The sequence below is a fragment of the Prunus persica genome, chromosome G3 (genome assembly GCF_000346465.2).
Source record: "Prunus persica cultivar Lovell chromosome G3, Prunus_persica_NCBIv2, whole genome shotgun sequence".
NCBI lineage: Eukaryota > Viridiplantae > Streptophyta > Magnoliopsida > Rosales > Rosaceae > Prunus > Prunus persica.
The window spans coordinates 19,077,587-19,100,908 of NC_034011.1; the positions used below are offsets into that span (position 1 = coordinate 19,077,587).

At 37.4% G+C, this 23,322-nt stretch overlaps 3 protein-coding genes and 1 long non-coding RNA gene across 7 annotated transcripts; 2 read left to right on the forward strand and 2 right to left on the reverse strand.

The window, feature by feature from the left end:
- On the forward strand, positions 3,038–10,797 carry LOC18783618 (protein MEI2-like 2). 3 transcript variants are annotated; one of them, XM_007216989.2, is made up of 13 exons: positions 3,038–3,524; positions 4,684–4,737; positions 4,870–5,013; positions 5,103–5,572; positions 6,631–6,789; positions 6,882–6,998; positions 7,127–7,278; positions 8,107–8,198; positions 8,310–9,243; positions 9,343–9,427; positions 9,516–9,584; positions 9,786–9,965; positions 10,094–10,785. In XM_007216989.2, the coding sequence occupies exons 2-13, from the start codon at positions 4,695–4,697 to the stop codon at positions 10,208–10,210; spliced, it is 2,562 nt and encodes an 853-aa protein (XP_007217051.1). In that variant the 5' UTR covers positions 3,038–3,524; positions 4,684–4,694; the 3' UTR covers positions 10,211–10,785. The 3 variants fall into 3 exon arrangements, with proteins under 3 accessions (XP_007217051.1, XP_020416332.1, XP_020416333.1); XM_020560743.1 differs by having other exon boundaries at positions 3,063–3,524; positions 4,870–5,019; positions 10,094–10,797; XM_020560744.1 differs by lacking the exon at positions 3,038–3,524 and adding an exon at positions 3,530–3,598 and having other exon boundaries at positions 4,870–5,019.
- On the reverse strand, positions 11,250–14,671 carry LOC18784097 (ribose-phosphate pyrophosphokinase 4). Of its 2 annotated transcripts, none has more exons than XM_007215638.2 (7): positions 14,290–14,671; positions 13,393–13,708; positions 12,662–12,757; positions 12,447–12,515; positions 12,230–12,358; positions 11,753–11,849; positions 11,250–11,664 (listed from the first exon to the last, which is right to left on the reverse strand). In XM_007215638.2, the coding sequence occupies exons 1-7, from the start codon at positions 14,403–14,405 to the stop codon at positions 11,534–11,536; spliced, it is 954 nt and encodes a 317-aa protein (XP_007215700.1). In that variant the 5' UTR covers positions 14,406–14,671; the 3' UTR covers positions 11,250–11,533. The 2 variants fall into 2 exon arrangements, with proteins under 2 accessions (XP_007215700.1, XP_007215701.1); XM_007215639.2 differs by having other exon boundaries at positions 11,250–11,667; positions 14,290–14,665.
- LOC109948271 lies at positions 16,517–17,964 on the reverse strand. Its single transcript, XR_002270885.1, has 2 exons — positions 17,004–17,964; positions 16,517–16,758 (listed from the first exon to the last, which is right to left on the reverse strand). It is a non-coding gene; the product is annotated as an uncharacterized LOC109948271 (long non-coding RNA).
- On the forward strand, positions 19,489–22,340 carry LOC18783390 (glycerol-3-phosphate acyltransferase 1). The gene is made up of 2 exons (XM_007216765.2): positions 19,489–20,704; positions 21,183–22,340. Exons 1-2 carry the CDS (start codon positions 19,964–19,966, stop codon positions 22,077–22,079), a joined length of 1,638 nt encoding a protein of 545 aa, XP_007216827.1. The 5' UTR covers positions 19,489–19,963; the 3' UTR covers positions 22,080–22,340.

Here is a 23,322-nt window from a genome sequence, read left to right on the forward strand (position 1 = left end):
TAGTATTACTAGTTTATAATTTCGTTTTGATGAACCAAAAAAAAAACTGCCTCATTTATAATAGTTCCCCTCCAATCCAACTTGAAACACAACCTCCATGTTTGGAGAAAATTAGGCTAAGGAAGAAAAGGCCGGATCCCTCGAGACAAAGCATTATTCGATTTTGCACTATAAGATGACACTTTGAGTATTGAAATATTTACGATTAAATTCTCAAGTTTAGGCAATAAGAGAGTCTTGAACAATAATAATGAGTTTGGAATAACCTCTAATTAATTCCCTTTATCAGTTCCATCAAGTGAGTTAAAAAAGCTTAATTTTTGTAAAGTTATATCATATAAAATATCCAACTCTTGAATCCCAACGGATTCTTTTTTACATGATTTTGCCCGACAACTCAGATTACCATTCTTAATCAGACAAATGGCCACAAACAAAAGTAAAACAAACAATCAGTCATAGGAAAGGAGCATGAAAAAAGAACACACACAAAATATATTCTAGATAGAGATTTTGAACTTATCCTTAAAAAAAGCAAAATATTATAGCATGCATGTGGAGCTTGTATCATGGTACATTAACTAAAACACTTATGTACATACACATATATATATATATATATACAAGATGTTGACGTGGCTGACGACACAATCTAAAGCCACCACATAAATTATGAGCCTCGGAGTTGTTTCATGGAAGAAGACGAATAAAGAAGAAGTGGACTTTCGCCAGCCAGCCAAGCCCTTGCAAATGCAGGCAAAGCAATGCCATGCCCAATAGAAATCCGACACGTCAAGGCATACCCGCGTCCTGCACGGATCCGAAGTCGAAAAGTCAAATGGGCAGCACCAAATACGTATATGTAAACTGTACAAGTAGTATGTGCTACGTATTTGTACGGTTTTATTACGTGTTGAGGGAAAAAGGGCTATCCCTAACCTCCATCACAAGTATATCCTGTCATGTCAAAAACACCCCCCAACCCCACATGGCCACGTGAACTTTTTCTTTGAGCAAAGTGAGCGACCGGCGGGGAAGAAAAGTAGGTGGATCCTACTTTTCATATTGTGGGTGGGACCTGTGGAAGTGGATCCCACAACTGTCGGTTTGCAAATTGCATATATGATTGCATTTGCATCTCCATGAAGGTGCATTGCTCATGATGCTGATGCTCCTCTCTCCTCCCTCAGTGCTTGCTTGATATGCCAAGTGCTGCCAACTCAACTCAAACCCCAAAAGCCCCTTCTATATGTGGCTTTGCTTTGGCCTTGTGCTTCCACTTTCATTTTCTTACTCTCCCTAGAATGTTTGTCTTTGGAGCAAAGAAAGCCACAACATGCTCTTTCTATCTACTTTCCCAGTATTTTTTTTTTTTTTGTGGGGTTGGGGGGTTAGGTGTCCAAATTAAGCTTGCTTTCGATACGATTGTGACGCGCGTCTGAGTGGTTATCAATCGTTGATATATAAAATATACACCGACAATTGAAAAAATAATATATTATATATGTATGAAGCCAAAAATTCAAAAAGGAAATAAATTGAATCTTGAGGCCCGTCGTTGAATTTGAGGCTTAAGTAAACAATCACACGCATACGCGGTACATAACTATCGTTAAGGTTTCACTAAATCGATTTTAGGGGCTTCGATGACAAAACAAGTATGACCAGAAAGATAAGAAGATCTTATGGAATAACTTAATCAACTCAAATTGATAATATAGTATTTTACATTTGCACTTTGCGGAACTCGTTTTGCATGTGATCAATTACATGGATTAGAAAATTCCAGGTAATATTTGTCGAACGCGTTTGAATCTAGAAAACAGAAAAATAGAGCAAAACTTTGTAATTGCCCACAGAAAGAAAAACTTTGCCAACTACAACCCTGAGGCCCCAAAAAGCCCACAAAAATGATGGATTTGCTGAAGTCCAACGTAGAGAGCCCACTTCTCAATTGACCAATCAGAAGAATTTCAATTCCCCCACTCTGCTTATATTCCATGGACCATGCTTCATCCACGTATAAAAACCCAGTCTATACAATAATGTCATCATGGAATATGGGCCCCACCCATGATCAGTGATCACCAAATTTGGTTTAGAGCAAACACACACACAACACCCAACACCATTTTTTAAAATTTAAAATTTATTATTTCATATTTTTGGAAAAAAAAAAAGGAGGTTATAATTTATCATACTTTTGGAATATTGAGTAAGGATGACATCGATATGGGATGAGGTTAGCTTTGTAGTTTTCGTATTTATTCTCCTTGACCTTGGAACCAAGACCTAGACTTGAAACCGCAGCGTAATTCGGAACACTAGTGTTAATGAAGGATATTCTTTCCAATCCAATCTTACATGCTAATCTATTCAAAATATGATTTAAAATGTAAAGAATCTGTTAGTATAGTGGTTTGGAACAAAAGCTCTCCCTCGTAAAGATCATGAGTTCGAGTCATAGCATACTTATAGTGTGTGTGAGTTTAGTATATTATCGCCCAATCTCAATAGAAAAAGCCTTTAAGAAAACGTAACTTTTATTTATTTAATTTAATTTTACATTCTAAGATGACATAGGCCTACCCAAGTCTTAAAGTCTAGCCCCCAATACATTAGAGAAAGAAAGAAGTCCAGCCCAAAGTTCATTAGGTTGGCCCGAAGCCCTACATCTCGAGGCCTCGGTCAAAGTCGATCCATGAGTAAAGAAACGTGGCAAGTTTTAATTGGTCCCAGTTATTCCTCGGGCCATACCGTAGAAAAGTAGTGGAACCCAACACTCTGGCCGACGCAACAAGACGTCAGCAACCCCACCTCCATAAAGTATTACAATAATCCCCTGCAACCACCAGCAGCAAAGCTGCCTCTAACTCCTCGTCCCATTGGTCCCGTCCCACCTCTTACGCAATCATACACGGACACGCATCCGTAAAAGCGAGGGAAGTATGGCAGTTACGTAATTCCAGCAAGCACAAGGGTCAAAGACCCCCGCGAAATTATCCGAATTTCATAAGAGTTTGGATTGCGGTGTGTCATATCTCATATGCTTTGTGTCAACGGACGCCAAATGAAATTCAAATGCAGCCGAATTTCTAGTTGAAGAGAGAGAGAGAGAGAGCTTGGTGTTTTGTTTTCGATGGTTTGTGTGTGAGTGTGTGAGTGTTGGAAATAATAAAATATTTTTCATGTCCCGCTGCCACTGGTCCTCGCCTCCAATCATTTGACTGTGTTTTTCATTTTTCATGTTTTTTTCATTTCATTTTTTAATTTTGGGTTTCTCTTACAATTTTCATACATTTTCTCTCTGGTTTCTCGGCGACAGCAAAGGAAGTAGAGGAGTGGAAGAAACAAATATCTCTGCTTCTACGAAACTCTCAAACGCATGCACTCTCTCTACCCTTTCTTTCTCTTTCTCATCAATTCCTTGATCATGACAAACAACTCTGAACTCAGGCTGCCACATAATCCATCTTCAATGGACTCTCTTTAATTGCTGCTTTTGTTTGTACTCTCTCTATAAGGTAACTCTGTCTCTCTTCTCTATTTTCTCTACTCTTTTCCCTCTCTCAACAACAACAGTTCTGGATTGTTTGAGGTAATTCAAATTTGAGTTTTTTCCCCTATGATTTTTGTTTGAAAATTTTGGATTTTTCCATGTGATTGGTTGATATTGCATGTGGGTTTTTCTATTTCTGTGAGATTAATTTTACTATTGAGGGAAAGTTGAATAATTTGCAGCTAATTTGGGTTCTGATGTAGGTAGGTGTACAGGGTTATTTCAACATTTAAGTCCTTTTGTTGAATTAGATGCTAAATTTGAGTTGAGAACTTCGTTTACTTGGTACCCAGTTGGATTTTTGAGCTACTGGGTTGTTTCTGTTGCTCTTTCTTCATCTCAATTCCAAGTCGATTGTGTTTGACTTATTATATGGGCTTAGCATGATTTTGTATCAGCCCAAACTTTGGTTTTGGGGCAATCTGTCAACCTGGTTTTAGCTTTACACTATCAATTAGAAAACTTGTCTGAGTTTCGGTAGGTCCTTCTGTTATTGGTATGCAAAACTGCAGTTATAACAGTCCGTCCCATCATTTGTAATTCTGGGGGATATTTTATTTTTGTGCTAATGGATTCTTTTCTCCCTTGATTATATTCTTCTATGCAAGCATCTAAATTTTGTGTACTTTTTTCTAGGGAAAAAAAAAAAAATCATAAAATTGTGTGTACTTAAAAGATCAAATGTACCTCTGCAGGTTTTGATACTTCCGACATATATATGTACATGTTCTGATGCTCATTTTTCCAATCATTGATGGTTTTTCTTGGTTGAAATGAAGACAGCAATTATTGATGCTTTCTCATTTATGTACGTTCTGAGTGATACTGACTTGATTCCTTGGCTGACTCAACAAATAGGGAAATATTGAGGAGCTCAGCCATGGTCTTTTGCTCTTGTATTTGTAAATTAGTTATAAATTATATTAAAAAATTATTAATTATTCCTTTTCTTTTCATTTCTTTGCACCATAAGGGCTTCTGTATGTATTGTTAATCCATTACATTTGTATCAGCGTGTGATTTATCTGTATTTACATATGCATGTTTTCTGAACTAGCAAAAATATAAATTTGAGATTTTTCTGATAGTTGAACTTCCTATTTTTACTGCCCTTGTGTTTGCAGAAAGTGATTCAATGGAGAAACATTTACAGGATACTATGTTGGGTCGTTTTGAAGGTTCCTTCTCTTTCCTTTAACTGATGGAAGCCTGGCACAGGCTCATAGCCACGTGCATATGCTACATACATATTAGTTCCTTACGTATGCATGATCTTTCTCGTGATCTGTCATTTGTAACCGTTTTTGTAGGGGCCTTTAAGATTCCATCAGTTAATAATCCTAGAAAATTGGAAAGTAATGCATGGGGGATTCTTCATGCAACTGAGGCATATCATGCATCAAGTGATACTAGCTTGTTTTCGAGCTCATTGCCTGTACTTCCACATGAAAAGTGTATGTGTGAGTTCTTTTTTCAATGTAAAATTTTTCCCTATCTGTAGAATGGTTGTTGAGAGTTGAGACTCGATTTACTCAATATGCAGTGAACTTCTCTGACTTGGAGCATTTGGGTCAGTCTGTTGATGATAGCTTGCCTAGTTTAAACAATGTTGAGCAAGAAAATGAGATTAAGGATCCGCTTGAAAATGTTGAATCCAACGCATTTGGGATCATGCTTCCTGATGATGAAGATGATCTCTTAGCAGGCATAACAGATGATTTTGATCTAAGTCGATTGCCTAATCAGCTGGAGGATGTGGAAGAATACGACCTCTTTGGCAGTGGAGGCGGAATGGAATTGGATTTTGAATCTCAAGATGGCCTTGGCATTGGCATGTCAAAACTAAGCATATCTGATGGGGTTGTTCCAAATGGGATTGGTCATTATGCTCTTCCAAATGGGGTGGGAGCTGTAGCTGGGGAGCACCCATATGGAGAGCATCCATCAAGGACCTTGTTCGTTAGAAATATCAATAGTAACGTGGAGGACTCTGAATTGAGAACTCTATTTGAGGTATTGCCAGTTATTTCATTATAAGTGTCAATTTTACTTGGCCTCTGTGCCTTGCTTATTTTATTTGTTCTCCTGGTTATGTTTTGGTTTAATGTTCACTTGTTTTATTCGACCAAAAATAAAATGTTCACTTGTTTTCTTTTGGGTGGGTGAATTGCGGGTTGCTTTGGAGTACTTGGTGAGTTATTAAATCCGAGGCCATGGTGATTTTCCCAAAAGTCAAAATATTTTCATGGTGTTTTTAGGTAGTAAGTTTTAGGAGGGATTCTTGCTTTTCAGACAAATGAAGAAAAATAATAATAAAACTCTAGGTGAGACTTCTCTATGAAATGGAACAAAATGAATTCTAGCGTCCTGATTCAATGGAATTGTCTCTTGTCCCTTTAAAATCCCTTATTAGAAACTGAAGACTATTCAAGTTCATAAAGTTCCTTATTGCAAAGAAAATCAAGCAATCAACTTTTGATATCATGGAGAGGGCCTTTCCTTTATTAGTTTCATCCATGCAAGTAAATGTTCTGGCAGAACTTGTTATGTAACTCATTTCCCTTGCACTTTGGAGTTCCAATCATGCTCGCTTTGTTGAGTTGGTGTTGTTATAAATTTGTTTGTTGTTGCAACTTGCATTGGCTGATTCGCTGAATGACACAGGTAGGTTTCAGGGTTGGTATTCTAAGAACTTACCTGTTATAGTTAGAGACCACTTTTGGTGACAAATTTGTTGTACAGTACTTTCAGTGTTCATTACAGATAATTCAAGTGCCACTGCCAACATTGTTCTTGTCAGTGGGAATTTCTTTGCAACACAATCTTTTGGTAGATGATGTATCTGGTGCACTGGTTTCTTTGCCCTTGCAATGATTCTCTCTCTCTCTCTCTCTCTCTCTCTCTCTCTCGTTTCCTCTTTGTGTGTATGGGAAACAGAAAGTTTGTAATTGGTATCGGCAGTGTTTTTTGAGTTTATATATATATTTTTGGTGTGTATGTGCAACTTTTCGTCTGCATTTTGATACTCTTGATTCTTACTGATTTATGGACCCATCCCTTTTTTTCCTTAGCAATATGGGGATATCAGAACTTTATACACTGCATGCAAGCATAGGGGCTTTGTGATGATATCTTACTATGATATCCGAGCTGCTCGCACTGCAATGCGTGCATTACAGAACAAGCCCTTGAGACGAAGGAAACTTGACATTCATTTTTCAATTCCTAAGGTTTGAATAGATGTTATCCATAATAGTTTGGTATTGTACTAGTTATTCATTCAACATCTTCGTAATGCGTCCTGTTCTCTGCTGAAATCCAGGATAACCCGTCAGAAAAGGATATCAACCAAGGAACTCTTGTGGTGTTCAATTTGGATGCATCAGTGTCAAATGATGACCTGAGACAGATATTTGGGGCTTATGGAGAAGTGAAAGAGGTAAATTTTAGTGCATAAATGTTGTGTGTCGTTTTGTTAGCATTCTTGTTTTGTATGTGCAGTTGTGCACCTTTTTATTATCTTGATTGGTTGTCTGATATTTAACATTCCATGAGTACAAAATGCAGATTCGGGAAACACCACACAAGAGACACCATAAATTCATAGAGTTTTATGATGTTAGAGCTGCAGAGGCAGCTTTACGGGCATTAAATAGGAGTGACATAGCTGGGAAACGCATAAAGCTCGAACCTAGCCGCCCTGGTGGAGCACGTAGAACGTAAGTATCAATTTACTTTGGGTTCTGCAACAATTTGCAATATGAGTTTAGACATTTTGTATTGCCCTGAATTTCATCATCCATTAATTTCCTTGGATCTTGTAAGTGTAATGTTGCCTATTTGACTAATGGTGCTTTCACTTGTTGAATTTTTCCCTTTAAATGTCTCACACAAAAATCAAATTTCCAAATCCTCCATTCAGTGCAATGTCTTCAAACACTGGCAATTACTGTACGCAAAAATTTAGTTTCGCATCAAATAAAAATATTTTACTGAAGTTCAACGTGAAGTGTCCATGAGAACTTTAGTCAAGATTGTCAGATTCCTGGGCATAATCTGAAAAATATTTTTTTACAGTCTTGGCTGCTTAGTTGACTTCAAAAAATAATTATCCACAGAAAATAAATGTGTTTCAAGAGGTAACTTTCATCCTTTGAAGTGGAGTCTTAGATTAAAGCTCTGATTCAAATTTAATGGTTACACTTTCAATTTGGGCTGGGCTTCCTTTGACCCGTTGGAATCTTATCTGGGGATGTTCTTTTGGAGCCTCCTTTGCTTACCTATTAAAAAATCAATACATAGATCCTGTTCCATGTATAGAATTTTTAGATGCTTTCCCCCTATTTTATGGAGAGTTTGTAACACATATTTTCATGAATTGTCAAGCTTCTTTTTCCTTTGAATCTTACTATCCTTTATGTGTTTTGACTCTGTTTGTATTATATAACCTTTCTTGAATCCCACTACAACAGAAATACTGTTGATTTTTTATTAAATAATTAAGCTGGGCAAGGAATTAATTCGTCACATTTTTTTTTTTGGTTTAGCTTGATGCAACAACTCACTCAAGAGCTTGAACAAGATGAAACTCGGAGTTTCCGACATCAAGTGGGTTCACCATTGACCAACTCTCCTCCAGGTAGATCTCTCACCAATGACCGATGTGCTTGTTTTCACCAAGTGCTGGATTGGCACTTATTAGGATTGCATGGCCTGCTGAAGCTAAACAATTGATTTGTTACCGTGATAGGTACCTGGGCACACATTGGAAGCCCCATTGAACATAACCAGCCAGCTTTCAGTAAGTCCCCAGGTTTGGGAAGCCTCAGTCCAGACAGCAACCATTTGCCTGGGTTAGCTTCAATTCTCCCAGCTCATGTGTCTAACTCTCCAAAGATTGCGCCTATTGGTAAAGATCAAGGAAGGTTAAACCCTATAAATCAAATATATAGCAACTCCACATCAACACAAGGAGCAGGGTATCAGCATTCCCATTCCTATCCTGAGCAGAAATTAAGTGCAAGTCCAGGTCCCATCTCATTTGGTGAGTCAAATTCAAATTCAGCAGGGATTGGAACATTGTCAGGTCCTCAGTTTCTCTGGGGAAGTCCAACTCCTTATGCTGAGCATAATTCTTCTGCCTGGCCAACCTCATCTGTGGGGAATCCATTTTCATCCAGTGGACAGGGACAAGGTTTTTCATTGAGTAGCCGGCATGGTTCTTTCCTGAGTTCACATAGCCAACATGTGGGATCTGCTCCATCTGGTGTTCCTCTGGATAGACATTTTGGCTTTTTTCCAGAGTCACCAGAAACATCCTTCATGAATCCAGTGTTTGGGGGCATGGCTTTAAGTCGCAACAGTGGGAATTACATGATGAACATGGGCGGTCGTGCAACATTAAGTGCTGGTGTGGGTCTTCCAGGAAACATTACTGAAAATAGCTCGCCTAGTTTCAGAATGATGTCAGTGCCAAAGCATGGCCCTATGTACCTTGGGAATGGCTCATATACTGGACCAGCAGCAACCATCAATGAAATGTTGGCTGATCGTAGTAGAAGTCGGCGAATTGAGAATACTGGGAATCAAATAGATAGCAAAAAACAGTATCAACTTGATTTGGATAAAATTATCAGTGGGGAAGATATTAGGACTACTTTAATGATAAAAAACATCCCCAACAAGTAAGAAAAAAAAGTTGTAATCATCCTAGGAAGTATATGCTTGCAACTCTTTTATCATTTTGAATACCTTTATCATTTTGCTCGTCTTTCTCATATTAGGTACACTTCAAAAATGCTGCTGGCTGCTATTGATGAAAATCACTGTGGTACATATGATTTTCTCTACCTGCCAATCGACTTTAAGGTGATTCTTTGCGCTACTATTTGATGTGAGTGCTCCATAATTCCCTCAAGTTTATCTAATGCTAATCAGCACCCTGCTCTCTTTGCAGAATAAGTGCAATGTGGGTTATGCCTTCATCAATATGGTGTCTCCTTCCCATATTATAGCCTTTTATGAGGTTAATTTTGGGCCATTTTATCCCTTTGTTTGTTGTTGGTTAAATTGTATTTGGGTGCTTTATTCACTAGCTTGAACCGAAGAACTTTTTCTTGATATTTGATTGGCAATTTGAGAATGTTCAAATTCATCAGTCAGAGTGAAAACTAATGAGAATGCATTTAATGTTTACGAGAGTACTCAAACCATTAAATTGGTGCAGGCATTTAATGGGAAGAAATGGGAGAAGTTCAACAGTGAAAAAGTTGCTTCATTGGCATATGCACGAATCCAGGGCAAAGCTGCCCTTGTGACTCATTTTCAGAATTCAAGCCTAATGAATGAGGACAAGCGTTGTCGGCCCATTCTGTTCCACTCAGAGGGCCAAGAGACTAGTGATCAGGTTATATGTTTGAGTTATATGTCTTGTTTTGTTATAATGATGTTGCTCTCTCTGCTCCAGTTCTCAAACACAAACACCCTATATTGTTTTCTGATATATTCATATGTTTATGTTTGTGGATCCTCCAGGAAACTTTCCTTTCTAGAAACTTAAACATATGTATCCGGCAGCCGGATGGCTCTTACTTGGGTGACTCATTGGACAGCCCAAAGGGGGATCTGGATGAGAAGCCAGAGAACAGTTAACAATGTATTGGTATTCTTACATGCCTGAGGGGGACAGGGCTGCTAACTTCTGCATAGTCAAGTGTACAGAGTAGAGAGAGAAGTCGAGGTATGGGGCTTATAATAACTAAATTATGGCTAGTGTCCGCTTTTGAGTACTGGATAACTCTGATATTTACTGAGAAAGTATGGAAGGGAAAGCGGGCAGAGAGCATTTTGTTAATTTGTAGAGTGCAAATTGTTATTCAACCAAGGGATTAGAATAAGGTGAAGCATATAGCTGAATTGTGAAGTCTCTCTGCAGCCATATGCATTGCTCAACGGTTTGTGCAGAATTTCTCCTTTTGGTTTTTTCCTTTTGTTGTTTTTTGTAATGTCCTGGGTCTTTAAAATCCCATTTGCAAATATGATTTTACGTGTTCATATGGCTAAAATGCCCTGTTGGGTAATAGGGCTTCAGGGCTGTTTAAGGAGGGAAAAAAATTCAAGGTTGTATAGAAGGGAGACAAACAGAATCGTCATGTTCATAGTGGGTCGGTGTTGTCATATACCAAAAAACTTTGTACTGAATTAAATAAATATATGGATGCACAGAAGTTCTCTCTCTCTCTCTCTCTCTCTCTCTCTCTCTCTTATGGTGCGCGCACAAAATTTTAATCTCTCAATGTCATTTGTTTGAAAGTTCATTGTTGGATATGCTTGCTGGGATTTTCAAAGAGAATGTTGGTCAGAGTAGGTGTAAAAGAGGTTGAACAGGCACAAACATGGCACTGAGCACGATTCATTTCAATTGGAGAATGCATGTTTGTGTCACGCGAGGCACGAGTACCGGGCATGCTGGACGCAATGTTCAACCCAAATATAATGTTTAAAAAACAAAAAATATATTAGAAGAGCAAGCCAGGAAAGGGTATAAGGACAACCATGTAGTGGACTCCGCATGTATTGACAGTCAGAAATCAACCATGCAGTGGATTGAGTAACATCTTTAGTTTGGTTGCTACGAAGGTTTAGTTGTTCCCTTGCGTCTGGCTTGTAAAGTAGGTAACAGATTACGAACAAAGCAAAGCTGTTGATGAGCAGCTCAGGCCATACATAACACATGGGAGGCACAAAGTCAACTAAATTATTGTCTTTGCGAACGCATTATAAAGCTGAGAGTTACAATAGGACAAGTTCTAACGTTAAATGCGGAATTCTAGAAGCAATCCGAATTTCAGTCATGTGTCATGACTCATTAGTAAAATAAAATGTGAAATCACCTACTTATATCAGAACTTGCCGGCAGAATAATGATGTCAGAAGTATTGCAAATTGTCTAACTGTATTTTTTAGTGCATGCGTTCAAATCTGTAGAGCATCAGCAATGGAACCTGCAAGACTTAACACCTCAAAGGGAGCTTTATTTGCCACGGCTTTGACAGTAAGCGGGCAGGAATCCGTGATCCAAAAGTAGGCGAATGCCTTCTCCGAGCCTTCTGAAAATCAAATCAACTGGCAATAAGGATCACAGAAATTACAATTACAAAGATGACATGTATACAATAGCATGCAAGTACTTACCATCCTTGTGAGTGAACCGCTCCCATGAGCGTTTAGGAAATACACCATGCGTGACATAAGCACTAACCTTGGCTGCACCATGAGCAGCCAAAACTTTCTGCCAGAATAAAAGACACAAAGGGAATGATTACGGAATATTTCAAGTTCCGAAAGCATGGCATAAATGTTTGAAATGCTTTTATGTTTCTGATGTACACATACAAATTACAGATACAAAGGCTTCATTGATAAACACTAATAGTTACAACAAAACTTCCTAGCGTGGACAAGAGGTCCACAATCTAGGCCAAGCTTTAAAAAGCTAGCTCTATGATATTCAGAATACAAACTACAGCCAAGACCTGTAGTGATACCATGAAGATTTGCAATCTTGAAAGAACTTAAACATGTCAAAATTCAGAAGCAACAGGTTCATGAGTATATAAAGAGTAGGGAAGAAAGGTGTTGATAAGTAGGGGTCACCCACAGGAAATATACCTGGCACTCGATCAAGGTGCCGCCAGATTGCACCAAGTCATCAACAATGACTACATGATAACCAGCAGGATTTCCCTCCTTGATCCGAACTATCCTCTTGTCACCTTCACGAACCTTATTACACACCACCTGCCATTAAAAAACATCCAATTCATAAAGGTGAGATTTAAACTGATAATAGAAATAATTCTCACTTTAAGCAAAAGTTCAAACCAACCATGGGAAAGTGATCCAACTGCTTGTGGAATCGCTTCCATGCTCCATCATCGGGAAATGCAACAACTATCTGAGAGGTGACTTTAATTAGAATGGAAATCATAAATACAGAGAATAGAGCCACTTGGCAAGCATTTATAGACAAGGCAAATAAACCCAAAAAACGATTATAACGATTCATTATGAGACACATGGAAGATAGTGCAGCACACTCACCTTATCAGAGTCGGGAAGCTGGTGGAGACGCTGCTTCAAGAGTGGAATTCCAGTCTCAAACAAAGGCAAAACATGGTCCCCAAAATAAAATCTTTCCTGCAAAAAAGAAAGGAAGTACAGAACACAAATATTCAGTCAATAAGGTAATGACAATCAACAATATACAATCCCAACCCATGTGAAATCATAAAAATGGAGAAAATGAGAATTGCAAACAGAGGTCAAACACTGGTGAGCTAAAGAAAGAAGAGAAAAGAACAAATGATCATAGAAATAGGAGTGTGGTAATAAGTTGCAGACAAACGTTGACCTATAAAAGTTATTAGGTTGCAGATGTATATGATTGTTTTTTTTAGGGGGCATATAATTGTTATTATACAAATTGCTGTTCATCACTTACAAATGAAAAGTTTGTTTATGATGTTTAGAGTGGAGTTAAGAAACAAATTTCAGAGAATTAGAACTGCAGGGGCATGAGGAGTTTGGATGATCGACTGCATCCTATTATTACACTACTGCACTACACCTTAATGAAAAGGAGACTAGATGGAATGGTACGTATGCATAAATATCTGTAACTGGAGTAACTCAAATACAAAGTTTTCAGCAGCATCATGTACAAATTACTTGATAGAAAAATTTATATCAGAAAATCTTAGCCAGTTTAATTACTAAAAAGCTCGTCCATGAGAATAAGAGAAGAACAAAAAAAATTGGATATGCAGACAAACCTGTAAAGCATGTATGTCATAGATGAGTACACTGTTTGGGCCACCTTTTGATATGGGAATATTGGACAACATTCTTGCCATGGTAAATGCAGTTGCTACATCCCCTTCTTCTTCCATTCGTTCAAAAGAACCAGTTGGAAAGAAAGGCAAAACTAATGTGAACGATGCAACAAACAGCCGGGGGAGTGCATATATTACAGAAAGCTGTTCAAAGATAACTCCTTGAGAGCTAAATGATGCAAGAAAGGCAACATGTTGGCCTCGAAGGTCTTGTGCGTTGTTTATGAAAATGTTTGGAAATCCATCATCAAAAGTCCTGTATATATACGATCCAATCAGTACTCCCACTTATCTTACACATCCTGTACTAAATATGCTAGCCTCAACTTTCCTTTACCACTGCCCCCATCTAGGCATCTATGACAAGGGATTCAATTGGTAAAATTATAAGTAAAATACAGTGGGATAGTCAAATTTTTTATAACTAAAAGGCATCCCTCATATAAATCTTTCTCAATTACACTTCTTTGGTCTGAAAGATTCTTTCTTTTTTTTACTTAGCATTGACTAATCAATTAATTCAGCATTCAAGTTCTCCACTTTTCCAAACTCTTGTATGCACAGCTTTACAGAAGATCACAAGTTTCGCTCTTTTGGTTTTGTTTTCTGTTAAAATTCATTGAATCACAACCTTCAGAAATAACAGATGAAAAGAAAAGTGCCCATTTTTTCTTTTGAAAAAGTGAGCTGAAAAAGAAGAACCCATCTCAAATTCATGACTAGGAAACAAAACAAAGCAGAATTAATAAAATGGGTAGGAAACCAGACTATCAAGAGGAACAAATAAAGGAGCACAGAGCATGACAAAACAAGTTTGAGGGGAGAGAGAGAGAGAACCTCCATTTGATGGTCTGGAGGGTTATGTGGTCAGACTGAGAAGCGACCTGTCGAGCAAGATCTTCGCATTCAGCGCAGTAGAATAGGAACACTTGCTTCTTCTGTGAGTTTTCCATGGCCGTCTATCTTGTAAGAGGAACAAGCACACACAGACAGACAAGAGAGGGTTTTAGGGAGAGAGAGTGAGAGCTATAACTTGCAAGGGTTAATGCTTTTATTAATACTTGAAAAAAAAAAACGTACTGAAAACTCCTAGCCTAAACCCCATGACTACTCCTAGTTTTTGTCAAATCTTGGACCAAAATTGTGGAGTGAAAAAAACACCTTACACCTTGCACTTTATCAACGTTTCTTCTAGATTGTGGGTTTTCTTCTTTCTTTATTAGTTTTCTCTTGGTCCTAAACGTTTTGGGACAGGGAATTAGAAAAAATATTTAGCTATGTGCACTATATGCGTAGCAGATACGCATAAATTTTTTGTATTAGATCAAGCAATCGGCATAGTTGTGGAGGGCTGCAGTTCCTTGCAAGGAAATGTCTACAATGAGTAGGAGATTCTTAAAAAAAAAGTATCGAAAATATAATTTTGCTCCAAATAAGCTTGTCTGCAAGGAAAGAATAGCTATTGGAAAATGCCCATTAGCCCCAGAAGAGGCAATATCGCATTTCTTGTTAATATTTCTTTATCGTCTCTCTTATGTAAAAGTTTTTTTATGTACAGTCGAATAGTGAGAAAAAAGAAGTATGAGAGCATATATGAGAATCATGCATATGAAGATGAGATTTGTTATGTGATTTGGTATTTATATCACACACACAAAAGTCTCACATAATACATCATTTTATTAAATACCTCAAAATCAGTAAGTTTTTGAATACCATGGTATTTTTTCTTATCTTTTAAAAGTCCTAATTGAATACCATTGGACTTGTATGGATTATTTAAAAATCTTAATTGAATACCACCAGATTTTTATTGATTACTTAAAAGTCCTAATTGAATACCGTCGCACTTTTAAGCTTCAAAACAATATATTAAAATCACAATTGAATACACCCTCTTTAATTTCCAAAATAGTTCCCGTGGTCTTTTAACTTTAGTTTTGTTAGGACAAATGATCATGCCGGTAATTTTGTTAACTTTTCTGTTAAATGCAGGGGCAAAAATGGTATTTTTGTATCAAAATTGATAAAAATATGAATAAAAAAATTAAAATTAATCTCTCTCTCTCTCTCTCTCTCTCTCTCTCTCCTGATTTCTACTCCCCCAAAACTTTATTTATTTTTTGTTGGTTTTTTTATTTGATTTGATTTTATTGTTATTTTAAAGATATGATTTTTTTATTCTTTTTTTTGTTTTAATATAAAAATACCATTTTGCCCTTGCATTTAACAGAAAAAGTTAACAAAATTGACGGCATGACTATTTGTCCAAATGAAACTAAACTTAAAGGACCACGGGAACTATTTTGAAAATTGAGGTACTCAAATACAAATTGGGTCAAAACTCATGGACTAATAAAACGATTAACCCTAACTTGTAAAGACATGTTTGGTTGCTCTTACTAGCTGACTCTACCCAGGTTACCCAACTATTTAGTGGATCTTTTTGTCTTTTTCTTGTCAATAGCAATTTTTTGATTTTTTTTAGGACCTTTCATATTGAGAGGGGCAATAACATACTAAACTCATATGCACTATAGAGATGCTAGATTCAAACACATGACCTTTCCTCCATTAACAAATGCTCCAAACCACTATACTAATGGGTCCTTTGCAAACTAAATTTTAAATATTAGTTGACATGCCATACATTAGAATATCTATAAAAAAAGAGAAAAAAGTAATGAACTTGTAGCTTAAGTGTTTAAGAGCATTTAGTTCATCATCCGAGGTCTTAGTTCGATATCCCCTTTCCTAGTATTGTTTGTATTAAAAAAAAGAAAAAGCACATGCCAAAACCAAACATAGGATAGGACATTGGCATCCTCTTTCCAAAATTATATATCGGGTATACTAATGATTTGCCTCATAAACTTGTATCTAACTTTCAATTAGCCTCCTATCTTTTTTATTTATTTATAGAAAATTAAGGATATTAAAAAAAAAAATTTCACCAATTTCCTTCCTCCGTCTAAATTCACAACATTTCATCCAATTTGCTGTTAAAAATGAGGGCAAAATTATCATTGTACATTAAAAATAAATAAAAAATAAAACAGAAATACTCTCTCTCTCTCTCTCTCTTTTTCTGTGTGCAAACAAAAACTATCAAGAATGGCGCTTTCTCTTAGATTGCACACCTTGCTGTGCCGATCTTTACCACCAGAGGCCCTTGAGACGCGGATGATGCGGGAGTGGTGCCACCTGCGGAGGAGGTTGCCGGCGTCTGCATTGGCAGCCCTCTTGAGGTCTAGGCATGATGGGTCTTGATCTTCGTCGTCGGCAGCTGGGTTAGTGGCTCTGCTGCTGCCATTTCCAATTCTTGGTCAGTAGATTAACAAACAAATCCAAGATTACAGCCCAACTAAGAGCCAAGACCTCTTGGTCAGTAGAAGTGGCAGCATGAAGACAAACACAAAAGAAGATAAAAAGCAGAAGTTGCTCTCATAAACCCCTCCCCTCACAATTTATAATTGCAGGCATTTTCAAGACAATCTTTTGGAAACCACTAACCACAAAGGCCTAATTTTCCTTTCGTTTTTATTCCTTACCCATGTGACATCAGGAACCCACCATATTCTTCCTCCAACCCCACCAATCAACAGTGTCCCTTGGTGAGCTTATTTGATTCTGCTTGATTTTTTCCCTCAATTTCCTTTTTAGTAGGCCCATATGGTCAAGATTCAATGGGGTTGGTTTAGTCTATTCTGTGGAGGCAAGGTGTATGACATCCCTGCTAGATCAGTTGTATTCCATGTGGCTGGTCATAAGCTGGTCAGTATCGATGGCTGCCAGAAGAGAAACCTCCCCTGCCAGGACAGCACCGGCTACGATTCTGGCCAATTACCTTGCGTTTGCACCGGGGGACTCTCTGTTCGCACCCTTCATACCCAGTAGGTTCAAGCAAGCTGACTGAGATGCAAGTTGTGTTCCTCCTCCAATTGCCCCCACCTGAAAAGTTCAAATTTTGCAAATTAAGATTAGCTGTCCATATCAGCACTTTCATGCCTTTCTCAAACAAAGACTCATTCAATTTGGGGACTTTCTTGGTTTTTTTTTTTTTTGGTTGTTGCTGGGTTTTAGGGTACTTTGGCTGGGTTGTGATGGGGTTGATGTGCTGTAGGAGATAGAGCTAGGGGAGGGGGCGATAGGGTTGCTGGTTCAATGTCTTTTTTTTTTTGGGGGTCAATTTTCTTCTTTTTCTTCAAATTTTGAAATAATTTAATTGAAAATTAGATGAAATATTGAGAATTTAGATGGTAGGGGAAAAATTGGAGAAAAAAAAAGGTTCATATCCTTAAATTTTTTTTAAAAAAAAAAAAAATTAATTAAAAATTAAGTATAAATTGAAGGGCAAATCACTAGTATACCTTTATATATTTTATGTGGGCACTTGGTCAATTCTTGTGATGGATGTGCCAGATGCTCGAGACTCAAATTCCCAATATCGACAGAGAGTAAATGGTAATTAACAGGGTTGACTATTCAATCTTACTGTGCTGGCACGTGTGAGATCATTTCTGTACGTTGACCTACATTTACACACAATACTCAGATGCACAGTATTATATATATATATATATATATATATATATATGCGTGTAGAGAGAATTGATTCCTAACCATATCCATCCCTTCATTTATTTAGTGAGAAAACTAAAGGAGCTTGGAGCAGCACAGTCAAACTTTGGTTCATATCCTCTCACCTTGTTGACGCCTTTAGAATAAAGTGCACCATCTTTTACGGTGGATCCTATTCCCCATGTGACATCACTGTGATGATCATTTGGGTGACACCCAAGCATGGAAGGGTTAGCACTTGCCGTATACCAGCGTTGTGCGGCGATGACAGCTCCCAGGGTTTGAAAAATTGTATGCCGTGCGGCCACCACTCACGGATTTCTAAATACGTGTCGTGTCTGTGAATGGTAGTCGCACTATAACAATCGTATGGAAGAAATTCTCTTAAATATACAGTATGGAGATCTTCATTGGATTCAATTGTTAAGACTTAGTTCATCAAATTTGATCACTTATTTCTAAACTTCTTTTAATTTTAATTCAAATTTTGTTCAATTACAGATTGAGAAATTTCATCACTGCTTGAATTTTATTTTATTTTTTGGGTCGTTTGGCCATGAATTCATCTACACAACCCTAACTGTCAAAACAATGTTCCCAATAAGCTAGTTTTGGAGCCCACAATATCATTTAGTTTAGGTGGGTCACCTGTCCTTGCTTTGGACCAATTCTTAATAGGAACAGAAATCTCATTCCTTGAAAAGCTTGTCGTCACTATCGTGTGCTAGCTAGCTTTCAAGCATCCATACTGGATGAATTCTATTTCATCAGTCAGGAAAACATAAACAAAAATTAGAAAAAAGGAAGAAGAAAAGAATAAAAACTCACGTTTAGATTTGTGAATCTTCTAGGGTTTCATGCAAACGATATGCATGGTAACCAAACATCCATATCAAATGATTAAAGAGTTCACCAACCTGCTAATCGGAATTGCATGATCTTAACTGCCATACCAAAAATAACGAAAAAAACCAATGGATTTTGATAGATTTTGCAACAGAATCATGCATACTGAATCTCTGACTAATATTTCACAGAAATATATTTTTATTTTTGTTCAACAACCCTTTGGTTGCTTCACACAGACAAGGCTGTGTTGATTTATGCAGACAAGAATCTGTAAACTATGAACAGACAGACTCATCATAAATGTTTAATAGATGGAAAGTTGAATTATAATTACAATTTATTACTCCATTGATACATTTAAGTATGAATGCATGGTACTGTTGGCCTGTTTGGGAAAACCAAAAAGAAGAAATTGTTGTTACTTATAAGTTATTACTAAAGAAAGTCAAAGACTATCTGCAAGCTTTTGAATGGTGAAAAAAGTCAATAAATCAGATGGTGTATGGGTGATCTAACTCATGGATTGGTCCTCCTGGATTAAAATATATTTGAATGAAATCCATTTCCCTCTTTTTTCCCCATGCTGTGGATGATCAATGGCATCCTTATACATGTGCACACATTCCAATGCCATTGGGAGAGAAAGAGGTATATATTTATATAAAATATAGCAAATTATGGTAAGGCGGTCACCAACAATCCAACCTACTGGGTTTTTGTTGCAAGCCAAGGAAGGAAAAAGGGGTCGCCTGGCAACATGTTGAGGGCATTTGCATAAGTTAAGGCACTTGTGAAGATGATTCATAACAAAAAATAAATCAAAAATCAAAATCAAAACAGAAAAAAAGAAAAAAAAAAAGAAAAAGAAAAAGTTCAGGTTTGAATTAATGCCAACGGTGTGGCTAACCAAATGCTTCTGGTCAACCTTCCCTCTTACTCTTTAATTGTGTCCTATAAATATACACTGCAGCCCCTTCCTCTTCTTCACAAACCCTTCCAGTTAAACGCTCCTCTGTTTCTGTCTCTGCCTTCCTCTGCTTCCTCTCTTTTCCTTTTTCATAACTCATAACATCTTTGAACTATGGTCCTCCCAGTGGTACTTATCAAGCTCATAGATTTAGTCTGGTACCAGCTGCTAGCAAATTCATGTCACAGAGCTGCAAGGAAAGTGAGAAACTATGGCTTCCTTTTTGGCAACTCTTCTCCTCCTAACAAGCCATCCCAACAACAACCACCCTTTTCATTTCCCAGTGTAACCAAGTGTGTTTTGGAGGGTAGAGATTGTGCCACAATTGCATGTGACATTTTTGGAGCCCTTTTGAAATCCCAATCTGTCTTCCCTTACTTCATGTTGGTTGCCTTTGAAGGTGGCAGCGTTATCAGAGCCTTTCTTTTGCTTCTGTCATGCCCCATTTTGCTGGTTCTGGACTATGAGCTCAAATTAAGGGTCATGATTTTCATCACCTTTTGTGGGCTTAGGAGAAAGGACATGGAGAGTGTTGGCAGGGCTGTTTTGCCCAAGTTTTATCTTGACAACCTCAACCTTCAGGCCTATGAGGTTCTGGCTTCAACAGGGTCCAAATTTGTGTTTACAAGTGTCCCTAGAGTCATGGTTGAAGGATTTCTCAAGGAGTATTTGGAGGTTGATGATGTTATAGGCACTGAGCTGCAAACTGTTGGGCACTATTTCACTGGCTTCTTATCCAAGTCTGGTTTTCTTGTGAAGCACAGAGCTCTAAAAGAACACTTTGGAGACAAAAAACCAGATGTTGGGCTTGGAACTTCAAGCCTCCATGATCATCTCTTTATCTCCCTTTGCAAGGTACACATCAGAACTTTCAAACTCTCCCTTAGAAAATTGTTGCATGTAAAATATCATACAATTCCATTTTGAAAGAATTGTCATGTATTTTGACCATTAATTGCTTGTACTTCATTTTCTTTCTTGATGCATAATCCTACACCTAACTCATAACTAATTGGGTATGATCTTATCAACTTTCTGGTTAGTGTACTTCAAAAGATTTTGCTATACTCATGCTATAAATTAATGACAGGTATTTGGCATCATGTAATTTGCAAGCAAAATAACCCACCAATTATTCCCTTCCTTTAATTAAGAAGAGGATTTTAATTTTTTTTTCCTTTCAAGGACACTCTGACATGACAGATGACATTTCAGTTTACTTTTGCTGGGTATGGTGGCATTGGCAATTAAATTAAAATGAATTAGCTAGGTACATGCTATATACATGTTTAAAATAAATAGTTAATTAATTATGTGTATTGGATTGTAACAGGAAGCCTATGTAGTGAACAAGGAAGACAGCAAGAGTGGTTCAAATTCAGTGATGCCAAGGCAAAAATACCCGAAGCCAGTGATATTTCATGATGGAAGGCTAGCATTCTTGCCTACACCATCTGCAACTCTTGCCATGTTCATGTGGCTCCCTCTTGGAATAATCCTAGCCATATTCAGAATCTCTGTAGGCATCTTCCTCCCCTACAAAATTGCCCTCTTTTTGGTCACTTTGACAGGTCTCAACCTATCTGCAAAAGGGTGTGACAATTCAACTTCTGCAAAACCAGACCAAGAAAAAAGAGGGGTTCTCTATGTTTGCACCCACAGGACTCTTTTGGATCCAGTTTTCCTCAGCACATCTCTGTGCAAGCCTTTGACTGCAGTCACATACAGCCTGAGCAAAATGTCTGAGATCATAGCCCCAATTAAGACAGTGAGATTAACAAGAGACCGAAAAAAAGATGGGGAAACCATGCAGAAGCTGCTCAGTGAGGGAGATTTGGTGGTGTGCCCTGAAGGAACTACTTGCAGGGAGCCTTATTTGTTGAGGTTCAGCTCACTGTTTGCAGAATTGGCTGATGAGATTGTTCCTGTGGCCATCAACACAAACGTGACCATGTTTTATGGGACAACAGCTAGTGGCCTCAAATGCCTGGACCCAATTTTCTTCTTGATGAACCCTAGGCCTGGATATTATGTTGAGGTTCTTGGGAAGCTCCCAAAAGACCTAACTTGCGCAGGGGGTAAGTCCAGCAATGAAGTGGCAAACTATATACAGAGGAAGCTGGCTGATGCTTTGGGATTTGAGTGCACCACTCTCACAAGGAAGGACAAGTACTTGATGCTAGCTGGGAATGAAGGAATTGTTCAAGATAATAAGAGAAAGAAGCCTTAGTTTCCCATCTTTGTTATGAGATTTGCATCTAAGTGATCTTTTTTTTTTCCTTCTTATTCTTAGAATTCATGGACTGATTATATTTATTCTTCTTTTGTTAAGGTGGCCAGGAAACCATATATGGTAAACTTTTTGTTAGATACCAGCAGTGAGATGCTTCTGTTATCACCTTTTACCATTGGTATTGTCGAATGATTGAATATTCTTTTATCTCTTGTTCTGTTCTTACATGTGAATTTAATCAACATGTCTTCATGATAACCCAGAATATTATTCCAAAATAGTTTTTGTAGATGTGATATAAAGAGGGATTAAAAAAATTCATAAGCGGGGATTGAATTTGAGACTTCTTTTTAATATTGAGAAATAACATAGTATAAAAAAATTTATACCATATGACTAAGAGCTAGTTGGTTCGAATCGATCTTGTTTTACAGATCGAGGTACATAATTATTCACTTTCTTTTTTGCATAATGTATTGAGAAGTGTGAGCGTGATGATGTTTGTGAAATTTTCTGTGCTTTGCAAATGGCAATGAATGATATTATAAATGCAAAGTCATAAATCAGAGAAGGGGTCCTCAGAATATTAATCATTTCTCTTGGAGATGGAGATCAAAGAAAGCTAGATGGCACCAACATTGGGCGAAACATATGATTAATTACAAGCTTCTCAAACGTTTCTTGGTCGTTTTTTTGGGTCAATTACATTGATTTTCAATTTATATTTTCGTAGTTGACAAACAATCGAACAAAATTTGTTGAGAGCTACTCTATCTGGTTAACCAAGACAAAGAAAAAAAAGAAAAAGAAAAAGAAAATGGAATTTTGGGGGTTGGGTTTGGGCCAGCAACAAATGGTCCAAGTCTAGGCTGGCTTGAGCTTGAGAGTGTTGCCCTGCCATAGGTTCCTTGGTTGTTCAACCTAAAATTAATCCAACATAATTAATTTAATTTAATACATGCTTTGGAAACCAAAATAATTAATTATTGGGTGTGTATGTAAATAGATAACTTAGAGCATTTTCAACCGATATGTCAAATTGTCATGTGGATATGAAATGACAAAAAGTTAAAATTGCTCAAACTGAGTAATTAAATTCTACACGAATTTAAAGGCCAGAAGAGATATGTCAAAAATAACATATCAAAAAGCTTGATGTCAAATATTATTTTAATATTTTTTCAGTCATGAACCCCACTATCATTTACTCTATTTTAAAATTTTATACATTTTATGAGCC

Bases quoted from the DNA above. Each gene is read 5' to 3' on its own strand.
- LOC18783618 (XM_020560743.1), top strand. From the start codon at position 4,695: ATGGAGAAACATTTACAGGATACTATGTTGGGTCGTTTTGAAG. The intron at 6,999-7,126 runs GTAAATTTTAGT...TACAAAATGCAG, and splicing joins CTTATGGAGAAGTGAAAGAG to ATTCGGGAAACACCACACAA. The intron at 7,279-8,106 runs GTAAGTATCAAT...TTTTTGGTTTAG, and splicing joins CCTGGTGGAGCACGTAGAAC to CTTGATGCAACAACTCACTC.
- LOC18784097 (XM_007215639.2), bottom strand. From the start codon at position 14,405: ATGGAAAACTCACAGAAGAAGCAAGTGTTCCTATTCTACTGCGCTGAA. The intron at 12,758-13,392 runs GTTTGTCTGCAT...TCTTTTTTGCAG, and splicing joins ATGACATACATGCTTTACAG to GAAAGATTTTATTTTGGGGA. The intron at 11,668-11,752 runs GTAAGTACTTGC...TTTGATTTTCAG, and splicing joins GCGGTTCACTCACAAGGATG to AAGGCTCGGAGAAGGCATTC.
- LOC18783390 (XM_007216765.2), top strand. From the start codon at position 19,964: ATGGTCCTCCCAGTGGTACTTATCAAGCTCATAGATTTAGTCTGGTAC. The intron at 20,705-21,182 runs GTACACATCAGA...GGATTGTAACAG, and splicing joins TCTTTATCTCCCTTTGCAAG to GAAGCCTATGTAGTGAACAA.